Here is a 13,131-nt window from a genome sequence, read left to right on the forward strand (position 1 = left end):
CTTTTTGGTTTCGGCTAATATCTATACAGACTCAAGGTACAGCTTTGGAGTCGCTCAGGACTTTAAACAGTTGTGGCGAAGAAGGGGATTTCTCAACACCACAGGTACACCTATCCAAAATGGGAAGGAGGTACAAGACTTGCTAGAGGCCATACAACTACCACGTGAAGTGTCCATTTTGAAATGTGAGACCCATACAAAGGGAAATACAACAGAAGCACAAGGAAATGCCCTAGCCAACAAGGCAGCCAAAGAGGCCGCCTCACAATGCGCTTCTCCAGAGCAACCAACACAACCATGCAGACTGGGAGTAATCAGTCTAACTCGAGACCTACAGACAATGCAAGGAAACTGTTCTCAAGGGGAAAAGTGGACATGGATTGAAGCAGGAATGAAGCTAGATGATGAAGGCACCTGCAGACAAAGAGACACCGACAAGCCAGTTATGCCACAAGTACTGATGCCCTATTTAGTCCAACAGATCCATTCATGGGGCACCTGGCCCTGCAACAAATGACAGCACGGTTCCAGAAAAGCTGGTGGTGCCGAGGATTCAAGAAACATGCCCAGTTGGTAGCAGACCACTATGTGGGTTGCCAGAAAAATAATCCTGGACCCATCATGGTAATGCCCCAAGGAGGTCCCCTGCCGGAATTCCAGCATTTGCAGGTCGACTATATCTCCCTTCCTCCATCTCAAGGATATACTGACGTTCCTTGGTGGTTGACAAGTTCTCAAGGTGGGTGGAAGCCTTTCCAACTAAAAGGGCCGCAGCCAATCACACGGCCAAGGTCCTGTGTAAGGATTACATTCCCTGATGGGGAGCCCTGATCAACATTGACGCTGATCAAGGAACTCACTTTCCGGGTGTTGTCTGCAAAGAAGTCTACGGACTACTAAACATCACCTGGGACTTACATTGTCCTTATCACCCACAATCTTCAGGGCAAGTGGAAAGAATGAACAGAAATCTGAAATAGTGACTTGCCAAACACCATCAGGAAGGAATGCCTTGCCCCCAGGCACTGCCAATAGTCCTGTGCAGTATTAGGGCAATCCCGAACAGAACTATGGGTCTGAGTCTATTAGAAATCATAACAGGGAGACCCATGTCCCTACCACAATATTGTCAGAATCTAACAAATACAATTAGTTCTGCTTCCCAACAGGTATCAGCAGCCTGGGGACACCCACCAGCCGGAGGGCACTGCATCGCCCCAGAGTTTGGGTTTACGTGAAGAAAGTACCTAAAGAACCCCTGGATGCTGAGGTGGAAGGACCCTATCAAGTGCCAGTGACCACCCACGCAGCTGTTAAAGTCCAGGGGAAGAGAGCTTGGATTCTCACATCTCATGTTAAATGAGCACACAGTGATTAAAAAGACGATTTTCATTCCTATCTTTTGAACGGAAAGTGCCAATATATTCAACCATATTGTGGTATCCGTTGTTTGCATTTTCAGTTTTTGCATTCCTTATTTTCTCTTGATCAGCAGTCCAGCTATACCAACCCGGAACAGATTCCCAAGGAGCTAAATGTTAACAGCTTCTTTTACATGTCCTATATGTATGCCAAAGATGCCAACCTCTCCAGCTGTTAAGCTATTTTTCTGGGAGGGACAACCTACATTCCCCACTTACTCCAAGGGAGGCATTCCCTTGAGACCCATCCCCTTTAATGGGTCTGAAATGGGCAAATGGTATATCTTCCAGAACATCTCCCATTCACAATCCTCCCATAAGAGGGTGACCTCATGTGTAGGGAATAGCTAACTGATCAACGTAGCAGATAACATTGAGAAATATCACTCAGCAGGTTATCCTTTGACTGCTTTGTCAGGGTGGTACCAGCCCAGTTACAATCAGAGCCATGGGCCCCCATATATAGAACTTCTCACAGTCTCGAGTCAGACAGGATTCATATGCCTAACTAGCAAATAGTTGGGGGCGCAAGAGCTAGGATACATGCAGTTGCAATCACTATTTGGATGTACACAGTAAGATGTCTTACAAATTCAGATTAAAGTCCAACAGGTGTATTCTGAATCACTCGCTTTCGCAGCTCCTTCCTCAGGTGAATCAGGTGATGTGAGCAGGGTAGTGCAATGTTTTACAGCTAATGGGCAAATTGTTACTTAGGGACAGTCAAAAGATGCCTCCCTTTAGACAGGTCCTCGCAACATGACCGGCGGAAGCTACTTTTCAGAGTGCTGATATCCCGAATCGGTGGCCCGATCCGACTCTTATAATGCTTCTACTTTATTTGTGGCCACAGGGCCTATCCCGGGCTACCACGCTCCTGGGCAGGATCTTGCTACTTGGGGTATATTGTCCCCTTTATTCACCATTCTCCCTCTCTCAAAGAACCTCGGATGAGGTGCGCTATTATGGAGATGGAAAGATTCTTTTCCATACCGGTCCCTTTTTACGGGACTGCTAAGCTGGCAAGAGAGTCTATTAACACAGCATCTGTTCTGGAAAAGGTGGGTACTGACACCGCTGATGCCCTCGATGAAATAAATACAGAAATGTTTTGCCATTCATACAGTGGTCCCGCAGAACCTCATGGCTCTGGACTTGTGTGACTATGTTCTTGCTGAAAAGGGTGGAACTTGCATCCTGATAGAGTGCTGTACCTATATTCCAGACAACGCCGAGGAAATTACTAATTTTGGGGAAGCACATCCATATGGAGATAAAGAAACTCAAACAACCGCCAGCAAACACCTTGTGTAGTTGGGCATCTGGATGGCTGGGCTCATAAAAAGCCCTTTTTAGTTCAGGGCTTGATCTTATTTTTCATTTTCATTCTCACTGTGTATTGTGTTTTTATGCTTATTAAGTGTTTCTTTAAACGGCTAATCAAAGCCCCTGCTAAGGTTATGTCTCTCAAGACTACCCATCATTCCCTTTTGCCTAATAAGCATGCTTACTGTATTTATAGGACTGTAACACTACATTGGATTATCCATTCCAGTGTTGATGGCTGTTCCTAAACAAAGGGACCATCAAAGGCTTTTTGTGGATGTGTTTCTCTTCGTTATTTCCTGCTTGCTTGCTTGCTTGCTTTTATTTGTGATGTGGAGATGCCAGCGTTGGACTGGGGTGAGCACAGTAAGAAGTTTTACAACACCATGTTAAAGTCCAACAGGTTTGTTTCAAACACAAGCTTTCAGAGTCACCTGAAGAAGGAGCTGCGCTCCGAAAGCTCGTGTTTGAAACAAACCTGTTGGACTTTAACCTGGTGTTGTAAGACTTCCTACTGTGCTTTATTTTGATTCATTCTTTTAGAATTTTTAGAAGAATCATAGGAGATATCATAGGGAATTTTTAAAAATATTGTGTCTGTGGGAAAGTATACTGTGGGAACACATCAATTTTACAGAACATTAATTATACAGAATTTTAAATGTTTTACAGAATATTAATTATAACAATATTAGGCAGGAACTGAAGAACCTAGATTGGGGGCGGATGCTTGAGGGTAAATCAACATCTGAGATGTGGGAGGCTTTCAAATGTCAGTTGAAAGGAATTCAGGACCGGCATGTTCCTGTGCGGAAAAAGGATAAATACAGCAAATTTCGGGAACGTGGATAACGAGAGATATGGTAGGCCTCATCAAAAAGAAAAAGGAGGCATTTGTCAGGGCTAGAAGACTGGGAACAGACAAAGCCTCTGTGGAATATAAGGACAGCAGGAAGGAACTTAAGCAAGGAGTCAGGAGCTCTAGAAGGGGTCACGTAAAGTCATTGGCAAATAGGGTTAAGGAAAATCCCAAGGCTTTTTACATGTACATAAAAAGCAAGAGGGTAGCCAGGGGAAGGGTTGGCCCACTGAAGGACAGGCGAGGGAATCTATGTATGGAGCCAGATGAAATGGGCGAGGTACTAAATGAATACTTTGCATCAGTATTCACCAAAGAGAAGGAATTGGTGGATGTTGAGTCTGGAGAAGGGTGTGTAGACAGCCTGGGTCACATTGAGATACAAAAAGAAGAGGTGAAATGAAAATCGCTTATTGTCACAAGTAGGCTTCAAATGAAGTTACTATGAAAAACCCCTAGTCGCCACATTCCGGCACCTGTTTGGGGAGGCTGGTACCAGGTGGTGGGCGTCTTGAAAAATATTAAGGTAGATAAGTCCCCAGGGCCTGATGGGATCTACCCCAGAATACCAAAGGAGGCTAGAGGGGAAATTGCTGAAGCCTTGACAGAAATCTTTGGATCCTCACTGTCTTCAGGTGATGTCCAGAGGACTGGAGAATAGCCAATGTTGTTCTTTTGTTTAAGAAGGGTAGCAAGGTAATCCAGGGAACAACAGGCCAGTGAGCCTTACATCAGTGGGATGGAAATTACTGGAGAGAATCCATCCCATTTGGAAGCAAATGGACGTATTGGTGAGAGGCAGCATGGTTTTGTGAAGGGGAGGTCGTGTCTCACTAACTTGATAGCGTTTTTCGAAGAGGTCAAAAAGATGATTGATGCAGTTAGGGCAGTGGATGTTGTCTATATGGACTTCAGTAAGGCCTTTGACAAGGTCCCTCATGGTAGTCTGGTACAAAGGGTGAAGTCACACGGGATCGGGGTGAGCTGGCAAGATGGATACAGAACTGGCTAGGTCATAGAAGGCAGAGACTAGCAATGAAAGGGTGCTTTTCTAATTGGAGGGCTGTGACTAGTGGTATTCCGCAGGGATCAGTGCTGGGACCTTTGCTGTTTGTAGCATATATAAATGATTTGGAGGAAAATGTAACTGGTCTGATTAGTAAGTTTGCAGACGACACAAACGTTGGTGGAATTGCGGATAGCGATGAGGACTGTCAGAGGATACAGCAGGATTTATATCGTTTGGAGACTTGGGCGGAGAGATGACAAATGGAGTTTAATCCGGACAAATGTGAGGTAATGCATTTTGGAAGGTCTAATGCAGGTAGGGAATATACAGTGAATGGTAGAACCCTAAAGTTTTGCCAGCAAAACTAAAGAGCTGGTCATCGATTTCAGGAAGCAAAGTACTGTGCACACCCCTGTCAGAATCAACGGAGCCGAGGTAGAGATGGTGAGCAGTTTCAAATTCCTAGGGGTTCACATCACCAAAAATCTATCCTGGTCCACTCATGTCGACGCTATCACCAAGAAAGCACAACAGCGCCTTTACTTCCTCAGGAAACTAAGGAAATTCGGCATGTCCACATTAACCCTTACCAACTTTTACAGATGCACTATAGAGAGCATCCTATCGGGCTGCATCACAACCTGGTATGGCAACTGCTCGGCCCAGGACCGCAAGGAACTTCAGAGAGTCGTGAACACCGCCCAGTCCATCACACGAACCTGCCTCCCATCCATTGATTCCATCTACACCTCCCGCTGCCGGGGGAAAGCAGGCAGCATAATCAAGGATCCCTCCCACCTGGCTTACTCACTTTTCCAACTTCTTCCATCGGGCAGGAGATTCAGAAGTCTGAGAACACGGACGAACAGACTCAAAAACAGCTTCTTCCCCACTGTCACCAGACTCCTAAATGACCCTCTTATGGACTGTCCTCATTAACACTACACCCGTGTCTGCTTCATCCGATGCCAATGCTTATGTAGTACATTGCATATATTGTGTTGCCCTATTATGTATTCTCATGTATTTTCTTGAATTCTGTTTAATTCCCTTTTCTTCCCATGTACTGAATGATCTGTTGAGCTGCTTGCAGAAAAATACTTTTCACTGTACCTCGGTACACGTGACAATAAACAAATCCAATCCAATCCAATCTAATCCAAGGGTATTGAAAGTCAGAGAGATGTAGGTGTACAGGTCCACAGGTCACTGAAAGGGGCAACACAGGTGGAGAAGGTAGTCAAGAAGGCATACGGCATGCTTGCCTTCATTGGCCGGGGCATTAAGTATAAGGATTGGCAAGTCATGTTGCAGCTGTATAGAACCTTAGGCCACACTTGGAGTATAGTGTTCAATTCTGGTCGCCACACTACCAGACGGATGTGGAGGCTTTAGAGAGGGTGCAGAAGAGATTTACCAGGATGTTGCCTGGTATGGAGGGCATTAGCAATGAGGAACGGTTGAATGAATTCGGTTTGTTCTCACTGGAACGACGGAGGTTGAGGGGCGACCTGATCGAGGTCTACAAAATTATGAGGGGCATAGACAGTGTCGATAATCAGAGGCTTTTCCCCAGGGTAGAGGGGTCAATTACTAAGGGCGCAGGGCAAGGTGCGAAGGGCAAGATTTAGAGGAGAAGTGTAGAACATTTTAGTCTAGACGGGCAGCATGGCCGGCACGGGCTTGGAGGGCCGAAGGGCCTGTTCCTGTGCTGTACTTTTCTTTGTTCTTTGTTCTTTGTTCTAACCCAGACTGCAGATGTGACAATTTAGCAAAGTGAGTACAGCCAGTAAGTCAGACACCAATGTGATTGATGGCAAAGACCACTATTCAGAAGTCATAATTCAAAACTCGTAAACCAATAGGGAGCAGAGTGTTGGGGGGTGTCAAACCATACCAGTATAAAGTTACTGCTGCACATGTTGCCCGCTCTCTTCACCTTTGTTTTCTTTCCATTGTTTTCTTCCTTATGCCCCGCTGGGCTTTTGTTTCTTTTGTTTTGTACTTGTGCAGTTTTTGAAGTGCACTAACTAAGTTTTTTGCAATAAAACTCAATCTCACGCTACCACTTGACCCTCATCTCTTACTTGAAAAATAAGAGATCCTGCATACAGGAACATATGAGTTATGAGCAGGAGTAGACCACTTCGCACCTCAAGACTGCTCAGCCATTCAATAAGATCATGGCTGATCTGATCGGAACTTCAACGCCACATTCCGGCCTAGTCCATGATAACCTTGCACCCCCTTGTTAATCAAGAATCTATCTCACTGTGCCTTCAAAGATTCTGCTTCCACTGTCTTTTGAGAAACAGGATTCCAGAGACACATAACCATCAGAGGAAAAGTGTCTCCTCATCTGTTGCTCCATTTCTTTCAGAGGATTTACAACCACATTTCTAAATACATGACACAATCAGCAGGTTCACATTGCACAAATAATATAGCATTAGTCGTGGAAATGCTAAACATCGAATGGGAAAGGCATATGAAGCCTACACAGATTCCAAAACAAGGTGAGCTTAGATCCTGACTCTGGACTCTAGGCATTATTATGTAAAGTGAAAGCATTTTCTCACATTGGCTGTGTGAATACACCCAGTGGAACATCACTCTTCAAACTAATTAGCACAAAATTTAGCTCCAACCTCAACAGCTTCTTCTCGAAGTTTCTGAAACATGTCAAGCATCTTTGGGTTTAAAATGACCTTCATCTTCTTTGGGAATGTCTCTCCGTGGTGCAGGACTCCCTGAAGAAAAAGTAAACGGAGGCACTTTGTTTATTGAACATATATTATCTCCTGTCTTTTACTTATCTCTCCTGCAGCTTTTGACTTCTGCTGGATTCCATGGTCAGCAGTACCTCTCCAATAACTCACCTAAGGAATCCGCTCCTCTCTGCAAATCTGCAAAGTCAAGCTATTTGAGCATAGAGCAATATCTCTCTTTCAATAATGTCTTTTTTTCTCTCTCCCTCCTCCACTCTCTGGATGGAACGTCCTCCTCTGGTGATTAAGCATGGCGATGGGCAGGATAAGTGGCCTGTTGTCCGCCATTCATAACCAGGAAGTGGAGTAAGTGTAGCCTCAGTGGGGCATTCCTTGCCGAGGTTGCAGGCAACAAGAAACACCCCGCTAAACACGCCTAAAACGGGCCTCTGTGTTTTCACGTTAAGAGACTTTTATCCTTTTTATTTGTTGTATTATTTCCCTTTATACCCCTCTTTCCCCTCTGTGATTGTCTGTCTTGTGTGTGTGTGTATAGAGGGTGGGGCGAGTTAAGGGGTGGTTAGGAATTAAGTAATAGTTAACCTGTTGTATTTGTTGCTGATTTAATTATAGTTATTGTTATTAATAAAAAATAATTGTGTTTATATAACCTGGTAACTGAACTTATTGAGCAGACAAAGACCAAAGACTTTGGGTGTTTCCTGAAAATGAATAGGTAATTTCGACTGTGTTGCAACTCCGGTCAAGGGGAGCTGCAATTCACCACACACTAGCCCAGGGGGTCATAACAGATCTCACACACTAATCATCACAACAGACATCACCAACTCGCACACTTTGATATTGCACCTCCTCTCAGATTATGCACAGCTTATTTCCTCAAACCGTAGAGAGGTCCAGTCAGCACTCAGAAGTTAGGCAACCTTATCATCTGGGTTGGCATTCATCACAGTCTGTCCACAACTTTTTATGCAAGAGGTGTTCATCCATAACAATGCCGAGAGATCCCAGACTGGAGGGATGAATGCCTAAGCCTAGGCCACTCACTATTTGTGAATAGCAGGTGGTAGAACTGGAGAAAAAGCACAAGGTCTCTGCCTATACCAAGGGTGACATTGGCATCTCCCAAGCCAGTGAGAACCATTGTACACAAGCCAAAACTGAGTGCTTAGCCATGTTGGTGACTACGCAGCTAATCATTCAGTATTTCTTCTCTATCTCACTGGTACCAGCAGGAAAAGGCCGAGGCCCACTGCAACCACCCCATCAGCCCCAGCCCCCAGACCACCTTTATTTTTAAATTTAGAGTATCCAATTTTTTTTTTCCAATTAAGGGGCAATTTAGTGTGGTCAATCCACCTACCCTGCACATCTTTGTGTTGTGGGGGCGAAACTCACGAAAACACGGGGAGAATGTGAAAGCTCCACATGAACAGTGACACAGGGCCGGAATCTAACCTGGGACCTCTGCGCCATAAGGCAGCAGTGCTAACCACTCTGCCACCATGCTGCCCTCTCCCAGACCACTTTGATGAGGATACTGCAAAGCCACAAGATGTAGAGGGGGACTAACATCCTTGCTGGTGGGTTTGCTCATGCCTTTGGGAGGAGTTTAAACTAATTTGGCAGGGGGAGGGGATGCAGACTGTTAGCAGAATAGGGACACAGTATAATCTAGAAAAGCAATCAGGTCAGAGGGAATACAGCGGTAGTAAGTTTCAGGAGAGTAAGACATTGCTGAATGGCCTCTACTTTAATGCCCGGAGCATTATAGGTAAAACGGATGAGTTAAGGGCCAGGGTTGACACATGGAATTATGATATAGTAGCCATCATTGAGATGTGGTTGATGGGCAAGATTGGCAGCTTACCACCCCGGGATACAGAATCTTCAGGAGGGACAGGGGAGGGAGCAAAAGAGGGGAAGGCATTGCACTATTAGTTAAGGAGTCAATTACTGTTGTATGGAGAGATGATATCTTGGGGCTGGTGTTAAATGAAGCTTTGTGGGTAGAGTTCAGGAATAAAAAAGGATAGCCACATTGCTAGGTGCTTATTATAGACCCCAGATAGTCAGCGGGAAATTGAGGAGAAATTTGTGCGCAATTTGCAGAAGTATGTAAAAATAGGGTAATTATAGTGGGTGATTTCAACTTTCCCAACATTAACTAGGACAGTCATTGTGTTAAGAGCTTAGATGGAGCAGAGTTTGTAAAATGTATAGAAGAGAACTTTTTAGCTCAACATGTGGAGGGTCCAACAAGGGACGATGCAGTGCTGGATCTCATTCTGGGGAATGAAGCTGGACCTTCATAGGTAGGTAGCTGATGTGATGGTGGGGAGCATTTTAGTGATAGCGACCACAACATGGTGCAAGTTAAATTTGTTATGGACAAGAAAATAGACAAATAGCAGAACAAGTCTTGGATTGGGGGAGAGCAGACTTTAGTAAAATAAGTCAGGGAACTACAGGCCAGTGAGTTTCACGTCAGTGGTGGGAAACTAATGGAGAAAGTTCTGATGGAGAGAATCTATCTCTACTTGGAAAGGCAAGGTTTGACCAGGAATAGTCAGCATGGCTTTGTCAGAGAGAGGTCATGCTGAACAAATTTGTTTGAATTTTTTGAGCATGTGACTAACTGTGGAGATTAGGGTAGTGCAGTTGATGTAGTTTACATGGATTTCAGCTGGCTGGGCTGTAGGAGATTGCAGGGTCTGTGGGAGGTGAGGGAGGAGATTGCAGGGCCCTGATCTAAATTTGTAATTCTTCTCTGCCAATAGGAGAGGTTTGGAGAACCATGAATGTGGTCCCACTATTTAAGAAAGGCTCTCGGGATCATCTCGGGAACAGGCCAGTGATTCTCAAGTCAGTGGTGGGGGAACTAATGGAGAAAGTTCTGAAGGAGAGAATCTATCTCCACTTGGAGAGGCAAGGTTTGATCAGGAATAGTCAGCATGACTTTGTCAGAGGAGGTCATACTGAACAAATGTGATTGACTTTTTTGAACACGTAACTAACTGGGTCAATGTGCAGTTGATGTAGTTTACATGGATTTCAGCAAAGTCTTTCTCAAAGTCCCACATGGGAGGTTGATAAGGAAGATAAATGCACATGGTGTACAGGGGAACTTAATAAGGTGGATTCAAAGCTGGCTGAGCTGTAGGAAACAGAAGGTGATGATAGACGGCTGCTTTAGTGATTGGAAGCCAGTGTCCAGTGACATACCACAGGGATCTGTGCTGGGTCTCCAATTATTCATCATTTATATAAATGACTTAGATGACTATGTGGGGGGTAGGATCAGTAAGTCTGCGGATGACACAAAGATAGGCCAGGTGGTTAACAATGAGGCTGAGAGTCTTGGGTTGCAGAAAGATATAGACGGGATGGTCAAATCAGCAGAAAAGTGGCAGATGGAATTTAATCCTGAAAAGTGTGAGGTGTTATACTTCGGAAGGAGCAATTTGACAAATAAATATTCAATGAATGGCACCATACTGGGAAGTCCTGAGGAACAAATGGACCTTGGCGTGTTTGTAAATAGATCACAGAAGGGAAGGGTAGGTTAATGGGGTGGTGAAAAATGCACTTGCCTTTATCAATCGTGGCATAAATTACAAAAGCAAGGAAGTCATGTTTGAGTTATATAGAACATTGGTGAGTCCACAGCTGGAGTACTGTGTGCAGTTCTGGTTGCCACATTATGGGAAGGATGTGATTACACTGGAGATGGAACAGAGGCGATTTACCAGGATGTTGCCTGGGCTGGAACATTTAAGTTATGAAGAGTGGTTCGATATGCTTGGGTTGTTTTTGCTGATGGCGCTGGAGCATGGCGACTCTCTGAGAGCTCTCTCCCCCTGTCCCTTTTAGTTTATCTCCTATCAGCGTTGTGACCTATTAAAACTATTTGATCATTTGTCAATGTTCTCTATTGGTTATTCTTTTGTCTACTATGTACGTACTGTGTACGTTCCCTCGGCCGCAGAAAAATACTTTTCACTGTACTTCGGTACATGTGACAATAAATCAAATCAAATCCTTACCGTGAAACTGACCCGCTTGTCTTGATTTCCCAATCAGGGGAAATAATGTCCCAGTGTTTAACCTGTCAAGCCCAGTTGTAATCTTCAATGTTTCAATGAGGTCATCCCTCTTTGGGTGTAATTCTAACTTGGCAAGTTTGGGTAAGAAGTATCAATAGGAAATAAGGACATTGGCAGAGGCAATGGAATTGTTGAAGATAGTGAATGCATACACAAGTTTGTTACTGTATTATATAGATTTTGAACTGGCTGTCTTTATAACTATTGTCTAATTTCCTTGTACCTTTCATCACAGGGTGATACGTACCGCAGGTAAGGTCCAATCTTCACCTGGATACCGGACAACAAGAAACTCCAATACCTTCTTGCCACATTTTACTGCTGGGGAGTTATCTGAGTTCCTCTTAAAGCTGTAATAGAAGGGAAATATTAGATTTATTGAGTGTCAGTAAAATACAAGATCATTATAATATTCCCTTGCAGCACTCCGACTCCTTGTCTAACCACTAGTCCATGTCTATTGAATCAAGGTAGGTTATTAATGCAATATTGCTGAATTTACCAGCACATAGCTTGTCTTCTAAGAGTAATGGATCTTTTGGATGAGTTGTTGTCCATTTGATAAAGTGTATGGTCCTGTTGATGAAAGCTCGGTGCGAGGACTGCAATTTCACACATTTCCTGTGTAGTTTTTCTTCAGACAATCAATCAGAATCAGTGGTGCATTGCTGGGTTGGAATTCACCCTGAATAATCTGGGTCTTTGAGTGCCGATGCACCACTTAGCCTGGTACTGAGCCCAGCACCAGGAAATTATTGCCGATCATCGCAGGCTCAATTCCAGGTTCAATGATCACTGCTAGGCAATGTGCCTGAATATATATTAACTGGGCCCTGGCCCCATTATTGCCCAATTAGTATTTTCGCAGATGGGCTCATTACCATCTCTTTTGAGACCCAGGGATGAAGTCCATCAGGACCCAGAAACTTGTCAACTTGACCCAGAAACTTGCTCCATCAGTTTGATCAGTATTGTTGCCCTACTGATTGTAATTTTACCAAGTTCTTCTCTCTCCCTCCTACCCTTGATTTACAGCTATAACTGGAATGTTTCTTGTATCCTCCATAGTGAAGACAGAAGCAAAACATATGGTCATGTCATCTGCCATCTCTTTATTATTTTGTGCAAACACCCCATTCTCACTCTTGTTACGAACGGGTGGTCAGCTCTCAACAGTGGCTAAGAGACTGGCCCACATGTCATAACTTTTTAAAGTTTTAATGTGGTGCAGAAAGATTGATTCATTCCAGGAGTGATAATATAAGATAATATAAACAAACTTTATTACAACGCAAGAAAAGAAAACAGTATTTAATCTTTTACTTCAGCTCCAACATTAACAGATTACATAAGTTTCTCAACCTTCATACACTAGTTCTCATTAACCATCACTCACAATAACCATGCCGCTCTTATGCCGCTCACACAGACAGGCCAAGCTAATACTTATATTTACAAAGTCAATTTCCTTCTGTTGGGGACATTGGTTCAGAGCCCTTTTCCAAAGACTGTCTCGGTGGCAATATTCATGACCTCTCTGGTCGATTTCCACAGCCTTTTCCCTGTGACTGTTCAAAATAGCATTTCCTGTCTTTCTCTCTCTCTAAGCTCCGCCCAGCCCCTCACACAAATATTCTTCCCTGAGGTGGCTAGACTTGAATCCATTATTGTTATTAGGGAT

At 44.1% G+C, this 13,131-nt stretch overlaps 1 protein-coding gene across 1 annotated transcript in view; it reads right to left on the reverse strand.

Moving 5' to 3' along the window:
* The window catches only part of trpm2 (transient receptor potential cation channel, subfamily M, member 2), a 254,653-nt gene that overhangs the window by 17,623 nt on the left and 223,899 nt on the right, over window positions 1-13,131 (reverse strand). Inside the window, exons 32-33 of the mRNA XM_038790260.1 lie at window positions 11,698-11,800; window positions 7,264-7,365 (exon numbers count right to left, since the gene is read on the reverse strand). Coding sequence (XP_038646188.1) covers window positions 7,264-7,365; window positions 11,698-11,800 — 205 coding nt within the window. The remainder of the gene's footprint in view (window positions 1-7,263; window positions 7,366-11,697; window positions 11,801-13,131) is intronic.

This window comes from Scyliorhinus canicula, chromosome 2, assembly GCF_902713615.1.
Source record: "Scyliorhinus canicula chromosome 2, sScyCan1.1, whole genome shotgun sequence".
Classification (NCBI taxonomy): Eukaryota; Metazoa; Chordata; class Chondrichthyes; order Carcharhiniformes; family Scyliorhinidae; genus Scyliorhinus; species Scyliorhinus canicula.